The sequence below is a fragment of the Protopterus annectens genome, chromosome 13.part0 (genome assembly GCF_019279795.1).
Source record: "Protopterus annectens isolate FY-2018-M chromosome 13.part0, PAN1.0, whole genome shotgun sequence".
NCBI lineage: Eukaryota > Metazoa > Chordata > Ceratodontiformes > Protopteridae > Protopterus > Protopterus annectens.
Genome location: NC_056747.1, coordinates 770867547 through 770893336, shown reverse-complemented (window position 1 = coordinate 770893336; position 25790 = coordinate 770867547). Strand labels below are relative to the sequence as shown.

The 25790-nt window shown below is 42.0% G+C and overlaps 1 protein-coding gene across 1 annotated transcript in view; it reads right to left on the bottom strand.

The window, feature by feature from the left end:
- Positions 1-25790, bottom strand: part of CPD (carboxypeptidase D) — a gene marked incomplete in the record, with an annotated part of 1229184 nt that overhangs the window by 636042 nt on the left and 567352 nt on the right. The window contains 2 exon segments of the mRNA XM_044054477.1: positions 5778-5887; positions 19351-19518. Coding sequence (XP_043910412.1) covers positions 5778-5887; positions 19351-19518 — 278 coding nt within the window.

The following is a 25790-nucleotide window of genomic DNA, read 5'->3' as shown; positions in this document are numbered from 1 at the left end:
AGTTGGCCTCTTGTGGAGACCAAGTGCCTTGGACTGTCTTTCCCAGATCATGCCATCGCCACCCCATCTGGGAGGTGTCCGTCATTATGGCCTCAGGTTGCAGGGAAACAAAGGGATGGCCCATTAGGATTTCTTCTGACTGCATCCACCAGGAGAAATCCTTTTTGCAACATCCTGTTACTAAATCATGTGAGTCATTGGATGAGAAGATGGACTATTGGGAGGGCAGAAGCCATTGAAGTATCCTCATATGAAATCTTGCCAAGGGAACAAGGATGATGGCCGCCGCCATAGAACCTAGGGCTTGAAAGACAAGATTGGGCACTTCGTTTCTCATTAAAATGAGCTGTACTTGAGACCTCATCTTTTGAAGCCTGTGAAAGGGTAGAGAAGCTATACATGAAACTGTGTTGAAGCTAGGCCCTATGAATTGTAGGTCCTGAGTGGAAGACGGCTGTGACTTCCCTTTGCTGACCGTTATGCCTAGGCCACCGAACAAGTGTATAATGAAGTCTGTGGCTTGAAGCGGTAGATGCCTGGTAGGAAAGGTGAGGAGCCAGTCGTCTAGATAATGAAAAGCCCAAAATCTGTGTAGTCTCACTTGAGCCGTGACTGCTGCCATGCATTTGAACACACTGGGGGCTGTAGTGAGGCCAAAGGGCAGCACTCTGGACTGATAATGACTGGCTCCTAGCCAAAAGCGGAGATATTTCTTTATGTGGTAATACGCATCTTGAAGGTCTATAGAATACATCCAATCACTTTCCTCTAGAAAGGGGAGAAGAGACTGAACCGTGACCATTCTGGAATTTTGTCTGCTGAACAAACTTGTTCAGAGGGCTGATGTCCAATATCAGCCTCCAGTCCCCATCTTCTTTGGCACTAAAAAGAACCTGGATTAAAATCCAGATCCTATCTGGTCTGACGGGACTTCTTGGATGACTTGTTTCTAGCAGATTTCGAACTTCTATGGCTGCTTGATCCCACTGATTGGGTGGTACATTGGGAATATTTCTCCGTGATCTCTGGAAAAGAGTGAAGGGTATGTAATAGTCTCTGGTAATGATTCTCTGCACCCAAGTATCAGAGGTTATTTGTCGCCAAGCTGTCGAGTGCAGTGAGTCTCTTCCCCCAACTGCTTCCAGAGGAAAGCAATCGGGCCTCCTTTCAGGAGCGCTGGTAGAGTTGTCCAGGGAAAGAGTCTCTGGAACCCTGGTTTCACAGGCCATCTCTACCTCGTGGGCAGTGTTCTCCATCTGAGCTCCCCTCACTGCCACGTGTGTCCTGGAAAGGCCCCTGGGACTTTTTGAACTACATCTTCCCATTCCTTTGATTCCTGCAGTAGGATCGCTGAGGAGCAGAAAAATGAATACCCACAGCAGACAAGGCCTTTCCATCCTTCTCACACCTGGCTAGTGTGTCCTTCACCTTGGGGCCGAACAAAGATGATTAGTCAAAAAAAGCACTGACGAATGAGGACCTTCATGGGTTTTGCTCTCAGACAAGCGCATCCAGGTGTGGTGCCCTATAGCAACGCTGGAACCCAGTGCTCTGGTCATGTCTTCAGCTGTGTGTGCAATGAGCTGCATGGAAGAGTTTGATAGACTCCAGGGTGGCTAGCTGAGAGGTGACCTTGTCCTGCACCCTGTCAGACACTGCTCCCATGAGAGTATCTGATAATTCCTTACTCGCGTCTCTCGGGAATCTAGTAACATGTGCCATGAATTTCAACAACCTGAGTGCGTAGACCCGTTTTCCAAATCTGTCCATCATCCTAGACTCCCGGTTAGGAGGGTGGACTGCAGAACTTTCATTGACAAGTGCTTTCTTGGTGGCAGTCTCCATCACCATGGCGTCGACTGCTAAACCCTTGGCCCAGTGTTGGTGGTCTTTGGGAGGTGATAAGATTTCGTCCTGTGTCTGGGAAATAGGCTCTATGGAGTCAGGGGCCTTCCAAGCCCACTGTGCTATCAGCTTAATAAGACTGTCAAGCAGGTGGGGTCACCCAGAAAGTAGATGATTCAGCACCGAACGCAAGTACACGGATTCCTTGGAGGTCGGGTTTTGGAGCTTCCAGTCACCCCTCTGCTTGAGGATCTCTAGGATGTTTCCAAAGGAGACATCTTCAGGGGATGACTGGGGAGAACCTTCCCCTTCATCTAATCCATCTCTTCGGTGACAGATTCTTTCTGGGAATGTACGTTCTTCCTCTTGCACAACTTCTTATGGGGAGGGGGTTGCTCAGCGGGGAGCTCTGAGGAAGACTCCAAAGAAGAGTGGCCCTGTGCAGGGGTAACCTGAAGCATCGGTGGTGTAGCCTTTTACATGAGAGTATGGGGGACAAAGCCCTGTCAGCTGTGATGGTGCAGTGGTTAGCGTTGTCACCTCATAGCAAGAGGTTCTTCTGCTCTCGGCTGGAGCACCCTCTGTACGGATAGGGTTGCCACCTTTTCAAATGGCCAAAGTGGGACATTTTCGGGACACACATCAGATTTTACAGGCCAACACATGCCCACAGTCAGTAAAGGATAGAACTTAACTTTTTTGCCTAAATAAAAGCTTATTCTTTTAGCAGTTTAGTTGCTTATTCTGTTTCTTGTAACATTTAGGTATTTTAGATACAGAAATAACTATTTTATGCAACTATTACATAAAATATGGGACTTAATTATGCCCTACAACCTCAGGACATTTGCCATTTTTAATATTTTTTGTCAGGACAAAACTGCCCAAAAAGGGACTGTCCCTCGCATAGTGGGACAGGTGGCAACCCTATATACGGAGTCTGCTTGTCCTCTCTGTGGTCAAGTGAGTTTTATACACATGCAGTAGGTGTGCGTGTGCGTGTGTGTGTGTGTGTCGGGCTGGCAACTTGAAACTGTAAAAACCCCACTGCCAAACAATCTGTGAACTGGTGATCTGCTGTCGTGACCCCTAACGGGAAAAGCCGAAAGACATTTTTTTATGGGGGACAAAGCCCTTCCCAGCTGTATATATTTTGACAAAGCCCTTCTCGATATACACATATAAACTGGTGAAAAACTATCTGTAGGTAGGATTTTCAGCACCCTGCAGTCAAAATGGCCCAGTTTTGACAACTTTCCTTAACCTGCCTACGTTTTGATACCTAAAATGCACCAAATGAATGCCATTTTCCATATTTTGTTTGCTGTGACTGACACTACAGCACCATTTCACTGATTTACAATGTCTCGCAGACTGCACCCTCCAATAAACACAAATTAGGATTCAGTGGATATAAAAAGTTTTCACACCTCTGTTAAAATGCCAGGTTTTTGTGATACAAAAAAACGAAATCACAATAAATCATTTCAAAACTTTTCCCACCTTTAATGTGACCTACAACCTGTACATTTCAACTGAAAAACAAATCTGTTAGGGGAAAAATATAAAAAAACAAAAAAGTATCTGTTGGGGAAAAATATAACAAATAAACATACAATATGCTGGTTACATAAGTGTGCACACCCTTAAACTGATACTTTGTTGAAGGACCTTTTGATTTAATTACAGCATTCAGTCTTCTTGGGTACACACCTGCCATCAAATAGAGAATCTCTGATTAACCCCAAATAAAGTTCAGCTGTCCTAGTAGGATTTTCCTGACATTTACTCAGTTGCCTGCTACAGCAAATGCCATGGTTCACAGACAGCTTACAAAGCATCAAAGGGATCTCATTGTTGAAAGGTATCAGTCCGGAGAAGGGTACAAAAACATTTCCACAACATTGGATACACCATGGAACACAGTGAAGACAGTCATCAAAAAGTGGAGAAATTATGGGACAACAGTGACATAACAAAGAACTGGACATCCCTCCAAAATTGATGAAAAGACGAGATGAAAACTGGTTAGGGAGGCTACCAAGAGACCTACAGCAACTCTGAAGGAGCTTGCAGGAAATTCTGGCAAGGACTGGTTGTGTACTACATGTGACAACAATCTCCCGTATTCTCCATATGTCTGGACTATGGAGTAGGGTTGCAAGACGGAAGCCTTTTCTTACACAGAAAAACATCCAGGCCTTGCTAAAATTTGCAAAACAATACATCAAGTCTCCCAAAAGCAAGTGGGAAAATGTGTCATGGTCTGGATGAGACCAAGGTTGAACTTTTTGGCCATAATACCAAAAGGTATGTTTGGCGCATAAACAACACTTGGCATCACCAAATGAACACCATCTCATGGTGAAGCATGGTGGTGGCAGTATCATACTTTGGGGTTGCTTTTCTTCAGCTGGAACTGGGGCTTTAGTCAAGGTGGAGGGAATTATGAACAGTTCCAAATACCAGTCACTTTTGGCCCAAAACCTTCAGGCGTCTGCTAGAATGCTGAAGATGAAGAGGAATGTCACATTTCAACATGACAACGACCCCATGCATACATCCAAATCAACAAAAGAATGGTTTCACTAGACGAAAATTAAAGTTTTGGAATGTCCCAGCCAGATCCCCAACCTAAATCCAATAGAAAATCTGTGGGGTCACCTGAAGAGGGCTGTGCACAAGAGATGCCCTCACAATCTGACAGATTTGGAGCACTTTTGCAAGGAAGAGTGGGCAAATATTGCCAAGTTAAGATGTGCCATGCTGACAGACTCCTACCCAAGAAGACTGAATGCTGTAATTAAATCAAAAGGTGCTTCAACAAAGTATTAGTTTAAGGGTGTGCACACACACACAACAACGTATTAGTTTAAGGGTGTGCACACTTATATAAAACAAATGTACATTAAACTGGTTGCATATTTTTCCCCTAACAGATTTTTTGTTTTCCAACTGAATTGTACAGGACACATAGGTCACATTAAAAGTGGGAAAAGTTTTGAAATGATTTATTGTGGTCTCAATTTTTTATATCACAAAAACCTGGCATTTTAACAGGAGTGTATAAACGTTTTATATCCATGGTATAGCTAGATGCTTTACATGTCAGGCACTTTCTATGCGGCCATAAAGGCAATGGTATGTTCATAATTTCCTGCCAGCTCACACCTATTTCCTCATTCTTGTCACCAGTATACAAAAAACAGAACTGCATAGCTCATTATAGCCTCACTTTGCCAAAAAGTGAAAGTTACTCCGCACTAATGCAACTTTTGAAACAGGTTATTTAATGACCGGGGGGGGGGGCACCCCTCCACTTAAAATGGATTTCATTTTCTCAATTTAAAGGAGATAATTTCACTGAATTCTGTTTCAATGAGATGAATTAGAAAATGCTGAAGCAGAGTTTTCTCCTTATTACTTTATTTTAGTACAAAACAATGGCTTGCTTCTAACTTCAGGCATAATATCTATCTACTGTAACAACTTGCCATCGACGGTTACACAAATATATTGCATTCCTAAATTGAAAATGACAAAACCCAATCATTATTATTTAGCATTTTTTATCTGGATAACATACTATAAAAGCAAGCATCTCTGTTCATGGCTAACTAAGAACCTTAATATGTGCTCAGGATCATTCACTCTGAAAAGTGTTACTTATGAGAAAGAAACACAAGACTTTAAAAAGGGAGCATAACAATGTTAAGCACCAAAACACAGTGGCAGACAATATTTTTATAAAAGCAGAGTAATTCCTGCAGAAATCCACAAAGTAAGTACTTTCAGGATCTGATAGTCTGTTTTGTCTTTCCCTCATGAGGAAATGCAAAGTAAAACTCAATTAGCACTGATGTCTTCACCCATACCCATACCCCCCCCCATGAAAACTAGGAGACTACTTTTTTGACGATGGAGATATTTACCTCTGAGTAGGCCAAAGCCAGCTGCTGGAAAACAGCATCATCTGGACATCTGCTGTAGGTGGCTATACCCTGTACGCTATCATCATATGGGTAGTTCACAACCAATGAGCCTATGAAGAAAACAGCAACTGACATCAATGGAAAATTGAAGTTATACAAAATAAACAGTCAATGGCAATGCTATTGACCCTATGTTCTGCTGCTGCTGTAGCACACTAGGAGATGGAGAATGCAACTTTTACCCCCACCCTCAAATGTTCATACACAAAGTGTAACGAAGGTGAGCACAAGATCATCTAACAACTCCTGTAATACAATCCCCAACAGTAATAGCAATAATGACATGGGAAGTTACTTCCCTGGAAACAGTCACAATCTGTCTGCTTGCTACACAGACTAGTACAATGAACATCTGTAAGAGGCAATGGAAGGTGGGTTATCATAAAAAAAAAAACATTAAAATCGCGTAGCTTTTAACAGTCAACCCATCTGTTGACCAGCCCCACTTGTCCTGGTATCAAATCAAAATAAATAAAATAAAATATGACATTTTGAACAGCAAGTGTCTGCACAATAAATACTTAAAACATTAACCTTTTTGGTACATTAACTGTTCGATGCTGCCACATAACCTTAAAAAAGGGCAGGTGGCAGCAGATATAAATGAACGAAATTCTGTGAAAGTATGAGCACTAGTCATCTTAACAAATTTGGTTTATCAAAACATTTCAGAATATATTAAAAAGCAACACCTGGTGTTTGCATATCAATTCACCCCATACAGCAAACTGTTTACTGCACGTCATATAAAAAGCCCCTCACAATAAATTCTATTCAAATGACCATTTTTTCTTAATCATTGCTCCTAAAACAAGGTCATCCATTCCTACAATAAGCCCAGTTGAGTTTTTGAACCAACTCCAGCCTGAACCAAAAGACATTCAATGTAGCCCAAATGCAAATGCTTCCTGAATAACATATAACTTAAGCACAGCATAACATCTAATCCTTCACATCTGAAAACTAAACACCAACTACTCAACCCAGAAGTGCTATCAGCATTAAGCCAAATGACTAACACATCAAGTCTCACTCCATTAAATTATTTCTTTAATTTTTTCTTCCCCAATCCATTCTTCCTCTTTGCTCCCCAAACTTTATTCTCTTACAGTATAAAAACCGTTATGTAATATGTTGAGTGCTTCTGATGGGAACATTATGTTCAGTTGAGAATATTGATAACCTTTTTATAATTCTCTTCCTCCAATTTTTTTTCAGGATCTGTAACACTTGACTGTACCGACATTTTTAAACTTCCCAAATTATCCAAATAAATACTCTCTCATTGTTTTTACAATACAAGTATTAAATACCTAAGGTATCACATACGTAAAACTGCTGCTTTCCTGACTTATTCATTTATAATTCCAGGACAAACCTGAAAAAGTCCATGTGGATCAGTATTCCACAATAAACACAAATGTATGCACTTAAATTCAGATGAGACTTAAGTGTCCATCTCTGACAAAGACCACATAAAATCTGAATACGTACTGCATGCAGACCCTGCACATGCAATTAAAAAGCTATGCAACCCTTCCACTATTAGTACTGTCATACAATCTGCACTTGCTTACAACCTTCAGACAGTGCCCATTCTACAATGAAAAGCACACACTCTCTGGCCAGACACACTGACATTTTATACCAGCACAATCACAGCATTCCTGTGGTTGAAAACAAACCTACCTAAATGGATGCAGTGAAGACAAGTGCAGCTTAAAAGAAATGGTAAGTGAAGATAAGAAAGTCTGCATTCCCTGATAAAACTATAAGGTTGATTAGGAGGATATATGATGAATCCGAGGCAAGCAGGTGGGTTCGTCTATGACGATCTCTGTTTGAGCAGAGGAACCAGGCAGGGGTATCCTCTTTCCTCTTTGTTAGATGAATTATATTTAGAACCACTGGCAAAGAAAATAAGGTACTCAGAAATTCAAGGATATAACTGGTATAATAGTCAAGAAAAGCTGGGTTTACTTTCAAATTATATTATTTTATACCGGATAAAACCAGAAAAGGACATCTCCGAGTTGTGGAACATTTTGAGACAATTTCAAGTCTTTTCAGGATACAAAATTAATGAAACTAAAACAAAGGCAATAGTGGTAAATTATGTACCCACATACGAATTGGTTCAGCAATACCGATATTTATGGGGACATGACAAAATGAAGTACTTAGGAGTATGGATTAAGAAGGATTATGGATTAAGAAGGATTCTGTTATGACACCTAAAGAGACGCGAGAAAAGACTAAAAAGATAAAATGGAAACTGAGAAATTGCAAGCTCTGCTTTACAGACATGAACAGCAAGATACAAGCAATTACAATGCTTTTAGTCTCACTAGTTTTATAAACAGACCAGGTATATTTTTATCAACCAGAGGTGAAATTGTGGATAGCAATTAATAAAGGGTTGAAGGATTTTATATTGGAGGGGAAGATAGCAAGAATCAGGTGGAATGAATGGATTCTTCCAACAGGACAAGGTGGTTTGGGATTACAGAGCTACATGTTTAACTCTCCTATACACAGCACAAGCAGAATGCTATAATTCAAGTGTGAAGGGACTATGGCGAAACGGGGGAAGCTCAAGAAACAAGAAGAAACTGGGATTTTAGATGCAGATCCTTAAGGTGAATAACAACCATATAGAATATCATATTCATAGAGTAGCAAAAAGTATTCCAAGAAGAGAGTCAACATGGGAATGGAGAAAGGAGAGTCTGCCGATAAGGATGACTCCAATTAGGGATACAGACAATAAGTAAGAGGGGGTTGGAATTTTTTTGAGAAAATTGACAAAGTAACTAGGGTACTGAGAACAAATAATTAGCGAGGGAAAGGTAAGAAAATTGGAAGAGGCCAATAACTTATTTGGACTGCATGCTAGAGATTGCCCTCTCCATCAAAGAGTATAGGCAAACAGAAAGAAATAGGGGGATGATAAGTAAAAGACCAGCACTGGTAGAGTTTTTAGTAGAATCTAAAACAGAAGCTGCTGTTGAAGGAATAATTAGTAGAGCATATAAAATATTGCATGATAACTTTAAGAATCAATCAGAGGAGGTTAGAATTGATTGGGAAGAGAGACTGGATAAGCAATTCACAAAGAAATAATGGGGATATATATCTGTCGCCCAAATATGTAACAAAGTCTAGAAAATTTAATATCTTTGCTTGGAAATGTTTAAATATGTATTTTTATACTCCAGGTAGACTCCAAAATATTTTCCTCAGGTAGATAGCAAATGTTGGAGGTGTGATGGGGAAGAAAGAGGTAATTGGGAACATATTTTTTGAAGTGTAATGAGTTGGAAAACTTTAAATCTTCCCTGCAGACTACTCTACCAGAAATACCGAGTAAGCAAATTGGTACAACTAAGGAAATTATTTTTGAGCTATGATACATAATTGGAATTGCCTAGAATAGCAAGGCCTTGCTGAGTCTAATTATGGTGGCTGCCAAAAAAGCAACTGCTAGAAAATGGAAACCAAAGTTTAAACCAATTGTACTAGAAGTACTGAATATATTAAAGATAAAACAACTGGAAATGGGATCTTTTGAAAAGGGTAGGAATAAATTACATAGAAAAAAATGGGAATTACGGGAGCAATACATGCAGAATAAGATTCTGGAGAAGGAATGAGGTCTTAAAGAAGGCATGGTTTGAATGAGCTAACTGTGGAGTCATTTAAGCTGCAGCCCCCTAGCCCGTTCAAACCCTTCCCTGACCTTGTGTTTGTAAGGCAAACACCTTAACCATTAGGCCACCCTCCCTATCTTAAAGAAGGCATGGTTTGAATGAGCTACGTAATGTTTGACTAACAGTGACTGGACAGATCATAAATGATGTACAATATTTGCAACTAAAAAATGTCAATATGGTTTGCTTTCATTTATATAAATGTATGACTGTTTATGTCACAGATGATAATTTAATAAAGATGTTTTGTCTATATCATAGACGATAATTTAATAAAGATTTTTTTAAGTGCACTTGAAGAAAGCAGTAACTATTCATGTAGCCTTTACATAATTCAACTAATCTAACTTTGTACACATTCTGTATCTGTTTCAAAGTAAGAAAAACAAGCTAGCAGTCAAACTGCATCTATTCTGTAAATTAAATTTGGATGTTGGACATAAATTCATGTGCCTTTTGCTTTGGTTCCAATTTAAAAAAAATAGATCAAAGTGGAGTTTGAATTCTTCATAACTGTGTGTAGCAAAGGCCAATACACCCTGAACCATACAAAACACTCTGAGCCCCGCTCTGCTGTATCTCGGGGGAAAAAGAAATTCATCCCTTCTGTTAAAGTGCAATTCTGACTTAACTGCATGGCTACAAAGCTGGACATCTGAAGTGCCCTCCTTTATTTCTGTTTGGTATCTGTTGGGTTACAGTTTATGCCTTAAACTCAGGCTGACTGCTGTATGTATGTCTGGGAGGGAAGAGACAGGAATGCCTGCACTACCCATGTGTGACCCTTCTCTTCAGAAACTAAAAATGAGCAACACAAGCAAAAGCTACCTATATTTATATTACCCACTCAAACTCATCCAACTAAGAAAGAAAGTTAATTAAACCATCACTAATTCATTGCAGGAGGGAAAAACACAAGTTCAAAGATGTAAACCAGGGCTAATGACCACAAGGGCCATTTTAAGCCTAGCCATGCATCCCAAATTTCTCACAAGTCCTGGCACCCTAGATAAGTGTAAGCAGAGGCTTGGAAGATGAAACATTTACAAGCACAGGCCTTGGAGATGAACCATTTACAGGCTGCCTGTGTCCATTAGAGACACAGGTGCCAAACCAGGGCTGAATTTCCTGTTCCCCATCCAAATGTCCAAGTTGCACTTCAACTGGGTTAGGGAGAAGCTCTGCTTCACATAGATGTGGAGCCTGTTCCAGAAAAGGGGCAGTCTCTGGGATACATACCCATCTCCTGCAGCAGGTCCTATTTATATCACAGGCAATGTTTAAGTCTTTACAACAAGTAATTCTGATGCTGTTTGCTTTGCGGATATGCAGGAGTTCTATCATGGTGGGGTCTGACAATGCCTTGTATGCTAGGCATATATCTGCCCTCAACAGCCTGTAGGAGACAGAATAAAGGGATAGGGGGCCTTCAGGCAGTCTGCTACAGACATGTTACTTGTGCCTTGCATTCTTTTAGTGAGGAACCTCTGTCGGCGTTCCAATTGTTGGATGTGCCTGGTTAGGTTCATACCAAAGAGGGCATTGTACTCACTGACAGGTCTGCCAAATGCCGAATGCAGTGGAACAATGACCTCCTTGAACCTAGATGCCATACCTTTGTTTATAAATTGCACAAGATAGAGTTGATCTCCTCACTACTGTCGATATGTGATGGTCAAAGGCTAAATTACAGTCTGTGCATGTCCCCAAGTCCCTGACCCTAATGTGGGGTTTCAAATAAAAATAATTTGTGTAAAAAACAGATTGATGTCAAACCATATATGCTGTTGATCACTGCAGGGAAAAGTATGGCCAGAATGTTTCCAATCTCCAGCATTTAGAATTAAAGTGTCAAAAGTCACCAAAGGAATAATACAGACCCTTATCTGCATTTCAAAAAAAAAGTTACACTGGCATAGTATAGTTTTTTCCCCTTCAGCACTTGCCAACAAAGGTACTGATAAAAAGTCTTGAGATCACAACAGCATTGTAATTAGCAACTACATCCATCCCCCCATACAATCCTTTACCTCACTAGCGGATCTCTAAATCACTCTGTAAATGTGTTCTATGGTCCTGTATACATCTTATGGTAATATTAGATATTATTAGTGTTTCACTGTTGCTGTCATAACTGATGGGATTTTCTGCCGTGGAAGCTCTAGGCAGGTCTGAGTACCAGAGAATTTTCTCCCTCTTCCTGAAGCTGGTGGATGCCCTGCCCAAATGTCAAGATGTCTGGGTATAAACGGAGTCGGCTTTCTTGCCATCAGAGCCCAAAGCAGAGGGCTAGGCAGTACGTTGGTAGGTCTGCACCACAGAAAGAAGACATCTAAAGCCAAGTACCTCTTTGGGGAGCTTTTCATATGTTCCTTGACTAATGTCAGAGAACGTTAATAACTCTGTTGTGGCAAGCGGATACCACACTGGGACTTTCACTCCTTCTGTACAACTTGTTTGAGCCCAGAATACGACGTATCTGTCAGTCTTCATGTACTGTGTCATCCACTGGTTGACCTCCCTAGGTGTAAAGAGGAAAAAGCACACAAGTTAGGGTACCAGGTGATGCTTTGTTCACGGTCCACACAGGATTGTTATCACTGAAGAAAGTGAGATGATTTGCAGTCCACTCGGATGACTGAGGTTGTATCAAGACCCGTTTGGAGTCCAATACACCGCCGCATCCCTCTACTTGCACACAGGCTGAAGAACTTGGCTTGTTGGTTGGGTCTGGAGCTGCTTCGCAGGCTCGCCTTCCAGTGACTGTTCTCTAACTGACAAAGGGGTGTCTGGAGTTTTTCAGAAGTAGGAGATCTCAGTTCACCATCCTTAGGATTCGGCTGTTTGCTCATTTCCCAGCCCTAGCACAGAAGTTGCCTTCAGGCCTAAGTCGAAGGCCTCACATAGGCTGGATCCAGCTTGCCTCCAGCAGAGGCCTACTGGACCCCACTCCCAAACTCAAGCTGATCAACAAAACCCAGTTAGGTTGGCTGAAGATTTGATCACCATAGTCAGATCCAGATGCCTTTCTCTCATAGATTCTGCCCCTGAATCTTCCCCTGGTAGAAGAAAAATGGATTTCTCCCCCCAAAGTTTTCCGATTCCTTTTTAAGTCTGAGGATAATAATGATGAATCCACCTTTGAGGAAGGTTTCACATGAAGTATTTAGAAACCATTTTAGATCGGATAAAGCAAAAACTGATGGGGATTGAAAATAAGGCCCTCTACAAGGAACTGCTGGACTTATGCAATTCTTGCCCTTAAGTAGCCAAGCACTCCTTGAACTGTGGCTATGATGCTCTGGAGGCTTTAAGCAAGGAAGCAGCTACAGATCTGCCATTAGAAGACAGGCCTGGCTGAGAGAAACGTCCATCCCTGAACATATGAAATCCAGATTCTTGGATACTCCCTTGGACAAAGGTTTCCTTTTTGGCCCCAAGGCTGAAGATGTACTTCAGACGATGGAGGATAAGTCCAAGTTCATGTAAACAGTCAAGGACTTTATTCAGGTTCAACCTCTTCACTTCAGTTGAAATTACCCCACCAAACACTGATCCTTTCTGGCCAACCAGTCCAAGCCTAGACACAGGAGATCCCATAGGGAAAGGAGTCAAAGGCAGCACCAGCATCCAAACAGTGGCAAGCAGATTCCAAGAGGCCTGTGGGATCCCACCAACAGGGACACAGTAGGGAACAATCATAACACTCCCCTTTCCCCCTCCCCTCCAGTCCTACTCCTTCCTTCCTATAACCTCTCTGGCTAGAAAGACGGTTATCCTTCTTAAAGAATTGGACTCTCACTACCAGGGATCAGTGTTTACTGAAAATCTTATGGAGAGGTTAGAAACTACACTTCAAACAGCCTATAATTCAATCAACTTTCACTGATATTCCACCAAACCAAACAAAGGCCTTATATCAAATACAGCTCCTGAGCACCCAAGGTTCTACAGAATCAGTACCAAACACATTACAAGGAAAACAACTTTACTCAAGGCTTTTCCTAGTCCCCAGAAAAGAGGGTACCTAGAGGCCAATGCTAGACTTGTCAAGGCTCAACAGATAATTGCAGTAACAAAATAAATTCAAAATGTTAACATTAAAAAATTACTGCCCATGACTGCACCCGTTTACATGGTAATCTTAGATCTTAAGGACATTTACCTCCACATCCCCACAGAAAAATATCACAGGAGGTTCTTACACTTCGCAGCAGGTGTAAAGCACCATCAGTTTTGTGCTCTGCCCTTTGACTTGTCTACTGCCACCAGGGTTTTCAAAAAAACAGCTCGCCCCAGTGATAGCCTTCTGCAGGTCAAAGGGCATTCAGATTTACTCCTGCTTAGATGACTGCCTCATTCAAGCAACAGATATAGAAAAACTTAAAGTGAATCTACTTTACACCCAAAAGGTTCTGACTTCATTTGGATTCACCATCAATACCCAAAAGTCCCAAACCATCCCCTCAGACAGGATCGAGTTTCTAGGGGCTTTGCTGGACTCCTCACGTCAGAAAGCTCCTTCCTCCAGACAAAATTACCTTTCCAGCTCTGTATTTCTAAAAGCTTCTTCTCAGGAACTACTTCACTGCCAGAGACTTCCTCAGAGCCTCTGGTTGCATCTTCATGATCCCAACTAGCCAGACTACACACGAGGAGGCTGCAGTGGTACCTCAGAAATGTGTGGTGTCACCATCCTCAAACACTCCACTTTAGGGTACTTCTCTCTTGCCTCAGGAAGGAATCTTCCTGGTGGACCCAAGCATGCACCCTCAACATGGGCCTTCCTTTCAGGTTCATTCCTCAGGACTAAACTCTGACCACAGGTGCTGTGGAGGTAGCCTGGGGGGGAGGGCTACTACAAGAACTTACTGACTCAGGGCAGATAGGACTCTCAGTTCAAGTTCAAACACATCAAACTAAAAGAACCTGCTGGCAGCCCAAAAAGGTCTGACTGCCTTCGAAGACCAATGGAAAAGTACAGTTTTGTACCTACCATAAATGTAGATGTTCGAGTGCTAATACAGCTGCAGTCATAACAGATGGGTTATCCTGCGCCACGTCGGTGTCGGTCGTCAATTCAAAAGAAAAGTCTAGCCGGAGGTCGGATGTCTTCTTCTTCCCCCCTAGCAGTCAGGCAGGGGGTAAAAAGAACCAGCAGATGCCAGAATTTATGTAATAATGTGCAAATAATATAAAAAAAAAAATAGTTGCAAGCAACCATAAAAAAAAATACCCCATCATCAGGTTGAGAGGAGGTGTTAGCCATTAGGCCTGTCCCAAGCTATCCATTTTGAGATTGTCTGTTTGGATGAGAGAATAAAGGAGGATCAGTGTTGTATTGAGCAGAAATGGCTGTGGCGAAAGAAAGTGTGTCCACTTTCCATGCCTGTGGATGATAGGTCCTTGAATTATCTTTGCAAAAACTTGAGGATGCAACTTCCATCAATAGCTGGCCTGGATGCAGTAGGTCTTTGAAAGCCATAATAGCATTTTTACTGCATCAATACATCTTTTGAAGAGGTGCATCTACAACTGAGATAACAAAAACTGTTGATACTTTAACATATGGAACTTCATCTAGTATGGAGCTAGACAGGAGAGGGAGCAGGAGAGCTGTGACTGAGGGGAGCAAGAGGAAATTCCTTTTTTTTTTTCTTGAATTGAGTAATCTTGGCCTTCCCCAGTGAAGTGGAAGTCAAGGGCATCCCAAAGGGTCCCCAAAGAAGTCCTCAGGGGGAGACAGGGATGGGGACTCTGCATCAGAATCTTCAAAAAGGGGTATGAATGTTCCTGGTCTTCTTGAATGTTCTGAAGTAATAGAGGCCTGGTCCCAGGAATGCTCCAACACCACCACTATTTTATGTTGTTTGGCAATGGACTTTTGGGAAATGGCAAACTTCCTAGGTCTGTACTTCATGGCACAGTACCTACCAAGAGAAACCAAACAGCAGATCACTTAAGAAAAATGTTGTCAGACCCTCATGAGTGGCAAGTGCATAGGGAAGGTTTTCTCAGCATAGCCAAACAATGGTGCATGCCAGAGACGTACCTTTTTGCCACCAAAAAAAAAACCCAAAACAAAAAAAAAAAAACGTTTAATTGAAAAAAGTTTTGCTTAAGGACCAAAACAAGGTCAGCCTGAAGACCGATGCCTTCTCCTTCCCTTGACAGGCCTATTCCTCTATGTCTTTGACCCATACCCTTGCTCCCCAGAGTACTGATGAAGGTAAGGAAGAAGGGCCAAGGGTCATTCTAATAGCCCCAGACTGGCCAAGGCAGCACTGGTATCCTCTAATGCTCAGTCTAAGCAAGAAGGAATCATGGCTACTGCCTCAATGAGGACCTATTGACATAAGGGCACCATCACACACCCTAACCTAAACCTGGAAGGGGCCACACCTTGACCAACAGGTCCTGGACATTCTAAAAGAAGCCAGGAGACCTAGCAGAAGAAAATTTTACTCCACTAAATGGAAGAGATTCAATATATGGTACAGACCAAAGGGACAGAGAGACTTCTTCAAGCTTGGATGCCTACAATCCTTTCACACTTGTAAGAACATTTTGACAGAGCTTTCTTATTCCTCTATTAAAATTAACACTAGCAATTTCAGCTTATCTACCTGCTCAACCCCCCCTCTGTTCTCCCACCCCCTAATGAAACAGTTCCTGAGATGTATTATACACATTAGACCTAAGAGGAAACCTCCTGTTTCCTGGTGGGATCTCAATTTCATTCTGGAGAAGTATAACCTCCCACCTTTCGAACCAGCTGCCTCTACAGACATCAAATTCCTGACCTGGAAGACAGACTTCCTGTTAGCCATTCTTTCGGCTAGAAGGGTTTTAGAGCTTCAGGTCCTTAGGTGTGCAGAACCTATCATTAGCTTTGAACCTGACAGTCTCTCTCTCTTAGGACCAATCTCTCCTTTCTGCCTTAAGTTGATGATCTGGTTTACAGATATCGCTATAACCAGTTATCTACCTTCTTTCCTAACCCTCAAACAAGGGAGAAAATCTTCCATACCTTGGATGTGCATAGGCAACTGCGTTCCTACAAAGAACATCAAGAAGACTCACCAGCTTTCTGTGGACTTTGCCTGTAGCTTCTGAGGGAAGCCCAGTTTCTAAACGATTTCCAAATGGATCTCCTACTGCATCTTGTTTTGTTACAGCCACCATGGAAAGAAGCCTCCAGACCTTGCAAGTCAAACTACACTAGGGCAACTGCTACATCTACAGCCTTTCTTAAAGGGGTGCCCACTAAAGACATTTAGGAAGCTGCAAATTGGTCCTCTGTGCATACCTTTACCAAACATTATCACCTTCCAACATTCTCCAAGTACACAGCGGTGCTTGCCACTGCCATCCTGCAGGGGGATCCTTTCCTCTCCATAAATTTTTTCATCCACTCTCCTTTCAGCTTAGGGAGTCATCCCATTGGTTATGACCACAACACACGAAGAACACAGTATAATTGTGCACATTTACCACAAATGTAGCTGTTATAGTGTGTATTCACTGTTTGCAGTATTCTTTCTCCTCTCTACTTCCAGGTTTTCTTTCCTCCTCTGTACATATTCTAGAATTTCAGCTTAATCCTCTGGCCTTAGAGACCTATTAGAGGGGCTCCTATCTGTTGGGGGCAAGAAAGCACTGATGTTATGGTGCCTAACTCCCTTTATACCCAAACATCTTGGTGTTGGTCAGAGCATCCGCAGGCCTCAGGAGGAAAAAATTCTCTGGTAGTCAGGCTAACCAAGGGCACCCACTGCAAGAAATATCAGTTATGACTGCAACAGTGAATACATTCAAATGTCTACTTTTATGGCAAGTGTACACAACTGTACTTTCCTTTATTCAGCTTTTAACTGAACCATTCCAGTGGACATCCCCAGTACTTATACTAACAGGCTCTCCTCTTGAATTCCAGAACTCCTACTTTCCTCTTTGAAAATGCATTGTACTCATACTACACTCATATATATATATATATACATATACATATACATATATATATATATCATATACATACACATATATATATATATATATATATATATATATATATATATATATATATATCTATAATCATTCCTGCACTTACTCTCTACTCTTCTAAAACACAACTCCTCATTTTGGCAACTCTCTGTTCCATGTTTTGAACTACCATATCTATCTTCTTCTCTATGCCCCCCGCCCATATTATGTGGCCTTACTAGCATCCTGTTTAATGGCAGTATGTCCTCATATCTCTCAAATCACTGTTCATGTTACACAGTCCCAGCACTTTGCTGCCCTCTGCCAGTGCCCTTTCACAATGCACTGCTTGACTTGGTCTAGGGGGGAGTGACAAATAGATCCTGTTCTGTGTCGCCTTTCTGGTGTCACCCCCTTCAAGAAAACATTCCAAAGGATCTCCCCCATCCAAGTAACCCTGTACTTTCCTGCATTAAATCCCAGCCTCTACACACTTAATACACCTTGCAAACTATACAAGTTCTCAATCATCTTGTCATCCAGGATACATATAACACCAGAGACAAAAGCAGGACTGGACACAGCACTGAAAACTGATTAACTGACTTTCATCACACAATCCTATTTGGGTCCAACACTAGATATCTTTTCATGACAGCCTTTAAAATTCATTACACCCTCCTAGGAAATGCACTGTCAAACATTGCTGAAGTGCACTGCACAGTATGCAAAATGGTGAGAGAAAGGGCAGGATGAATGGCAAAACCTCTGCTACATAAACTTATACTGTTACCTGCATGCAATAGTATTACCACTAAGAATGTACAAATGCCTCCTCTGACATCTATTTTCCATATTGCTCCCAAGGATGAGAGAATAACTAGCATGCTTGGAATTGTTCAGCTCCTACCTTTTTAACCCATCTATTTTTTTTTTTTAATTTTAACCCCCCCGCACACCAGTGCCAAGTCCAGTGGCTCTTCTACCTACAGTCAGTTGGCTCATTCATTTCATAATCGCAAAAGCCAGGAATTCTAGGCTGAAGTAACAGCCTTATGGCCCATCTCCTTCCCAAAATTCACTTGTGGTGAGTGCCAGGTGGTAGAAAGAAGGACAGCTTACTGGTCCTGCAGAGTAGCCTACCTTCTCCCTGACAGTGCACCCCCCCCAATCTGTGGCAGCTCTTCTTGGAGGACAACTATAGCAGAGCCCAGAAGTGTGCCTCCTCATTATTAATTCCTCTCAGTTCACTGTGCAACTTATATATGGCAACAAGGTCTTGATATATTTGAGAGCCACGAAGCAGATATCTAGTGTTCCTGCTACATCTCACCCATGTGACCAAGAGCCAACTCTTTCCCCCTGGGATGGGTGGGCAGGCACCTGAGCCACTACTTTTATCACTCTACGCCATGCAGCCAGTGGTCTTTCTAAGTCATCCTAATTCCAAAAAAAACTAACTACCATCTTTCAGCTCAGTAGCACTAGCTCCGTTTTGAAGTGAGATTCTGTACAATTCAACCCATCATTACGAAGCCTCACTGCCAACTCATTTAGTATCTATAAAACTCATGTTCAGACCTTGTGCCTTAACTTAGTTCATCTTTGTCACCCATCTGTCCATTCATCTCATCTACTCTTGCTCTAAATAAATCACTTACTGAATGAAGATGTCATTCACCATTTCTGCCTGATCCTGCATTCTCATCACTACTACTGCTACATTAGCAATGTAGTCTACATTCCACAGCTGTAGGCTCTTCCAATAAATGATTAAGATATTTCTGTAAAAAGTTTATTTTGAATTATTTGGCACCTACCTCCATGGAGATTAGCCGACAGCACAAATGGGATTGATTTGACCCAGTTCATTACAGCTATAGTTTCAGGTTGCCTGGGTTCAACGATCTGGACAAACTGGTCTGGGAAGTTCCGGTTTAAGTCATAGTTATTGCTATTGTTTCTTCCAGTCACACCACTTTGGTCACCTGCAGAGAATTACAAAAAGACCATCAATACAGATACATGGTTCAATCACGCCAAGTTCACCTATATAAAAACCTTGGAAAATCATGCAGCTTCCAACATGCATATCAATAACTTCCTCTATGATCAAAGCAAAGTGCACTTGTTAACCCACTTGAATGTTAAACATTATGGGTCAAAACATTACAATTTATGTGGAACCAAAACACTATGGTAAACGTTTCAAGGAGAATTTACTACAGGAGTTGAGTGTTGCTTTTGTGGTGTGATCAGCTGCCAAAGATTGCTCTTTTCTTCTCCCACTAAATAACTTAATGGTATTACTTATTAAAGGAACAAAGAGGATGCGCACTTTGTGTACTGCTTCCTCTAGTGATTTTTAAAAGCTAGAAACTGTAGCTTATCATGTTTAGAGCAGCTGAAACAAAGGGCAGTACATGACAACACCTCATGGTCACACTACCTGAGTGAAGGAGTAAGCAGCAGCCTCAAAGTTTTTGCTTCAGCTGTGGAAACAGTACCAAGAAGAGTGCCAAGAACAAAAGACACCGAAGTAGCGAGTATGACAGTCCCTTTCCCTTATTTTCTTTAAGGTCTCATAATGGTTCTGGATGCATGCTCTGTTCTTGTTAAATGGCACAGCTGTGTTCCACATTATCTACTGCATATTAAAAGTTAAGTCACTTTCCCACCTGACATTTATATCCCAACAGCAAATAAACAGTTGTGTTTAACTATACTTACCATAACAGAAGATTTTTAAGGAACTGTTACTGCAGTAATAAACTATAACATTTGGATTACATTCTACCTAACCAGTTAGATTTAATCAGCAATCTTGTAAGCTCACCCAGTTCCAATGTTCCTTTCAGCACTACCAGCAGACTCATCTATTCTTAAAGCCCCCTTTCCCCCATATGGAATGGTGATATTTACAGGCTATTAACTTCACCTTTAAAATTCTATACATACAATACAGTGAAACAAAAAGCTTAAGTACACAAACTGTTAAAATAATTACAATTACTCACAGGGGAGACAGAGAGAGAGAAGGCAGCTTTACCTCTGAAGTGACATCTCCTTCAGGATAGTACATTTGTGTTGTGTAAGGAGCTTATTATAAATAAAGATTTTACAGTACATTCATTGTTGCACTCATCTAGGGTTGCCATCTATCAGTTCCCTCCCCAGACTATCCAGTAATCAGAATGACTGGCTGGTAGTCAGGAAAATACTGTACAATCTCCAGTATCGTGTTTAACCGCACAAACGGAATGTCAGTGTTTGAAAATGCCACCTTAGACTGACTCCCCCCCCCCCCCAAAAGAAAAGCATCTCTTAAAAGATGTGGGCAAGTCTGAAGTTGGCAAAAAAATTCTGCCTCTCATGGACATAGGAACACAGGAAGTTACTAGGCTAACAGCCCCAGGGCCCCTTCCAATCCTAACAAGTTCAACCCATGTTCCAAAGGGTGCCTGGTTCAAACAGACACTAAAATCAGCACCTATTGCCTCTGTCCAAGAGAGACACAGATGGACCCCCCCGGGTGAATTTCTTGTTACCCACCCTGTCTTCCAAATTACACTTAAATAGGGCTAATGAGGGGCTTTGTTTAACATGAATAAAAAGGTTGTTCCAAAGGTGGGGCAACCTCTGTGCAACAAATCTGCCTCTCCAGCAAGTTCTATTGATATCGCATAACAGGTTAAGGTTCTTTGCGTGAGTGACCCATGTGCCATTTGACTTGCGAATGTGCAGCATTTCCACTAAAGCTGGGTCAGCGATTGCTCTATATGCAAGGCACAGGTTGCCTCTGAGCAGTCTGTACAACACAGAGTAAAGTGACAATGATTTCAGTCTGTCCGCAAAAGACCGCTCTTGAAGACCCTGAATTTTCTTAGTAAGGAATCTTTGTGGTCTCTACAATTGCTGCAGGTGTTTGGAAAGGAACATACCAAATGGAATGTTGTACTCTATTATTAGCCTGATCAGGGAAGAGTACGGGGGGGGGGGCTATAACCTCTTTTTTTTCTGGAGGCAATGCCCCTACTTATGAAATGAGCAATATCCAGTTATATTTTTTCATCTCTAGATCATTATTTTATCGCCCCCTCTCATACTAGTAAAACAAATTATCTATAACCTTAAATAAGAAACTATGTGTATTACCAGATTCTACATTATGTTTAGCAATAGCATTTGTTAAGACACATCTTTTGGTGTCTGATCTGTGTTCTATAATACGCTCGCGTATCTTTCTAGTTGATTTTCCAACAGAGAAACTTGGACATTTTTCACAAGTGGCTAAATAGACAATATTAGTAGTATTGCAAGTCGCAGTACAAGTAAAAGAATACGGTTTGTGTGTTACAGGATGTATGAATGTATTGTTTTTACATACAACACTGCATAAAGAACAGTTCATACATGGATAAATGCCTTTTTTATTAAATTCCAGCCCACTTTGTGTCTTATGTTGAAGATCTTTATAACATAATTTACTTTTTAAATTTTTAGAATTCTTATAGATAGATTTTGGGCATGTTGGAATAATGGTGCTTAATTCAGGTAAAGCTGTTAAAAGGCCCCAATTGATGGTAATTATTTTTCTAACCTCAGATGTACATCAGCTGTTAAGTAGTAGTATATCACAAATTATTACTATTATTTCTAGTGACATCGTTACTATCATGTGGTACAGAAAAATAGGGTAAATCCTTTGGACGTAACTCTGACGTTTTTGTTTGCTTGCTTTGGACTTTGTTGTGAACGGCAAGTACATTACAGGCTTTTGTTTTTTTTGACTATCATGGGAACTGGAGCAGCCAAGCTCTTAGCTTGAGACTGTACAGGCTGGGATGAGTGAGAAGGTCCAGAGCTGGGTACAGAATCCATGGTCTGTCCTGTATATGAGGCCAAAGAAAGGGGAACTATATCTGTCGAAGCCAATAGAGAGCAATTAAGATTATTGTGGTCTCCAATGAGCTTGCTTTCTGTAGAACCTTGGAGATTAGAAGTATTGGTGGATAGGCATATAGACGTCCCGGGGGCCAAATCATGAAGAAGTGCATCCCTTGGTGACTCCCCCACCATTGGGGGGATTAGGGCAAAGTAGTTGCTGGATTTGGCATTGATGGGAGACTCAAAGAGACTGCAGTAAGGCTGACCCCATTTTCAGAAAATCCCTTCCGTAACTTTCTGATTTGGGAACTACTTGTGCGGCCACAGAATGGCTCGGCTCAGTTTGTTTGCAAACATGTTTGACTTCCCCAGGATGTGCGTTGCTATGAGAAAGCGGTTTGAGGCCTCTGCCCATTGTCATACTCTCAGGGCTTCATAGGGAACATAGGGAATAAGATTTGGTTCTCCCCTGTTTATGTACCAGACAACCAACATGTTGTCCAACTGAATTGCTATTGATACCCAGGAGGAGGGAATCCTGAAATGCTTGCAATGCCAAAAGCACCGCCCTCATGTCTAGTACATTTATGTGCAAGTGGGCCTCGTGCTGCTGCCAGGTACCCTGGACTGTCTTTCACAGAATATGTTCCCCCCACCCTATTTGGGAAGCATCCTAAGTCACTGTGGCTGGGGGGGGGGTGAATTGGCGGCCCTGAGACACTAGGGGAGAGTTGAGCCACCACTGAAGGTCTCTCTTGCATGAGTGCGTTATTAAAAGCTTGTGTGTCATCAGAAGATCCAGAAACAACCATGGAGTCGAAAGTAACCACTGGAGTATTCGCATATGAGGACGAGATAGCAGGATCACAGCTACTGAATCTGGAAATTTCCCTAGTACCTGCAGAACTAGCTTGGCACAAGCCCATTTCTTTTTGATCAGTGCCCTGATATAATGAGGAAGATTGTGTACCCTGTCTTGAGGAAGTTTTGCCGACAAAATCTTTGTGCTTATCTGAGCACCTATAAATACCAAGGATTGACATGGCTCTAGTGCAGATTTGTAATTTATTGTAATCCCTAGAGAGGAACAGAGTTGTAGTGTGTAATCCCTGGCTTGTAGCAGAACATCAGTTCTAGTCAGGCACACTGATGTCCCACTCACCAGGCTAAACAAGAAGGCTACTGTCAACTGCCTGTCGGGTGCCAGGATCCGCCACATAACCCATGCACTCAGGTCACTCCACAACAAGTACAACTATGACTCGGTCATTGTCCATGTTGGTGTGAATGATCTAAGATGTACCTCCCTGGACTACATGAAGAGAGACATGGAAGAGCTCTCAGATCTAGTAGCCCAGGCAGGTATTACCCTTGCCCTGAGTAGCATTCTGCCATCGCCCAGAATGATACCGCAGTACAAGGACAAAATGATTGACTTCAACAATTGGCTAAGCTTCTGGTGTCATTCTAAGGGGATCCAGTATCTGTCTGCTTGGGATGACATGGTCGAGAGACCATGATGCTTTGCCACAGATGGCCTGCACCTGTTGCCACTGGGATTCCAGATACTGGCTAAGGCTCTTTGTTGCCCCTATAGTGCCTTTTTTAGGCAAGGTTCAAACAACAAATTCACCACCGTAACAGCAACAGGCAAGCAAAAAAGTACAGTTGTGTACACTTACTATAAATGCAGATGTTAGAGTGTATTCACAGTTGCAGTCATTACATTTGGGTAATCTGCTGGCAGGTTGCCCTCAGTCGGCCTGATTAATAAAGTCTTGGGTCTTGCGTCGGTTTCTGTCACTTCTTCCATGACGTCAGGTCATCAGGGTTATAAAACATGCAGCCGATGCCATTACATCAGTTTTTCTTGCCCCAGATGTCAGATGCCCCCCAAATGGGGAGCAAAATAAAATTAAAAACACAAAAGTATACCTCCAACCAAAAGCAAATACACCAAAAAGGCTTTTAAGCATAGTAAAAGAAAGTAGAGGTATAGTAGGAGAAAAACAGGGGGCTGGAGGGAGGGTAACCAGGACTGCAGCAGTGAATACACTCGAACATCTACATTTATGGCAAGTGTACACAACTGTACTATGTTCTTCATGTTTCACTGTTGCAGTCATTACATTTGGGTAGAGTCCCAAAGCTATGGTTGGGAGGATGGATTTATACAGCATTAGGACCAGCTATAAGGCCCTGCAAAACAGCAGTGGCAAAGCCAGCTCTAGATTTAGAGAAAATTGGTAATGCTTGGTGAAAGTATGAACTGAAATCCAGGTAGCAGCTTCTAGAATATCCCTGGTAGAAACACCTCTGAGAAAAGCTGCTGAAGTAGATGTAGCCCTGGTGGAATGAGATCCGATCCCCTGGGGGATAGGTTTTTCCATGGTGCTTACAACGGAAATTAATACAATGGCTTATCCATTTAGAAATAGTTTGCTTTGAAATAGCCTTCCCCTCTGCCCCTGCAGCAAATGCTACCAGCAGTTCAGATTTTCTTCGAGATTTAGTCCTGTCCAAGTAGAATCTAAGTTATCTGTGTGCATCCAATGAATGCAGAATCCACTCTCCCTTGTTCTGTGGATTGGGAAAGAAAGCTGGCAAATGAATGGACTGATTAAGAGCCACACTGGATACCACCTTGGGCATGAAGGATGGATTGGTCCTGACTGGCACCCTGTCTGCATGAAAGATGATGAAAGGCTCCACTGCCATAAGGGTCTGTAATTCAGATATCCTTCTAGCTGAAGTGATTGCTAAAAGGAAGGCTGTTTTCCAAGACAGAAACTGTAAGTCTGCAGTAGCAGCTGGCCCGAAAGGAGGTAGAGTGAGTTTTAACAAAACAAAGTTAAGGTCACAGGCAGGGGTTGGAGCTCTCCTGGGTGGTCTCAAGTTTTTGGCCCCTCTGAGGTACTGCTTGAGCAGAGGATGAGAGAAGAGTGGAGGTTCTGTGTTGTAATGAGCCGAAATGGCTGAGGCGTGGATTTTAATGGAGAAAAAAGACAGGCCCTTGTGAAGCATCTCGGTTATGTATTGCAAAATCTGAGGTAAATTGTGCGCTGCTGTGCTCATCCCTTGAGATTGATTCCAGACACAGAATTCTAGTACTAGGTCTTCTCGCCTCCAAGATTACATCCATCACAGGTTTGCTGAGGGATGCCAAGGGTGAATTTAAGTGATTAGCCACGTTGCAAGTTTCAATGTTGGGAGCTGAGGATGCAGAATTTGGTTCTCCTGCTGAGACAGTAAGGACGGTGTCCAACGAGGCAGGTGCCATGGAGGAATTTGTGACACACTGTGCAGGAGTGGGTACCAGTGTTGGCGTGGCCAGTCTGGAGCAATCAAAATCATTTTTGGTTTGTCCTACTTG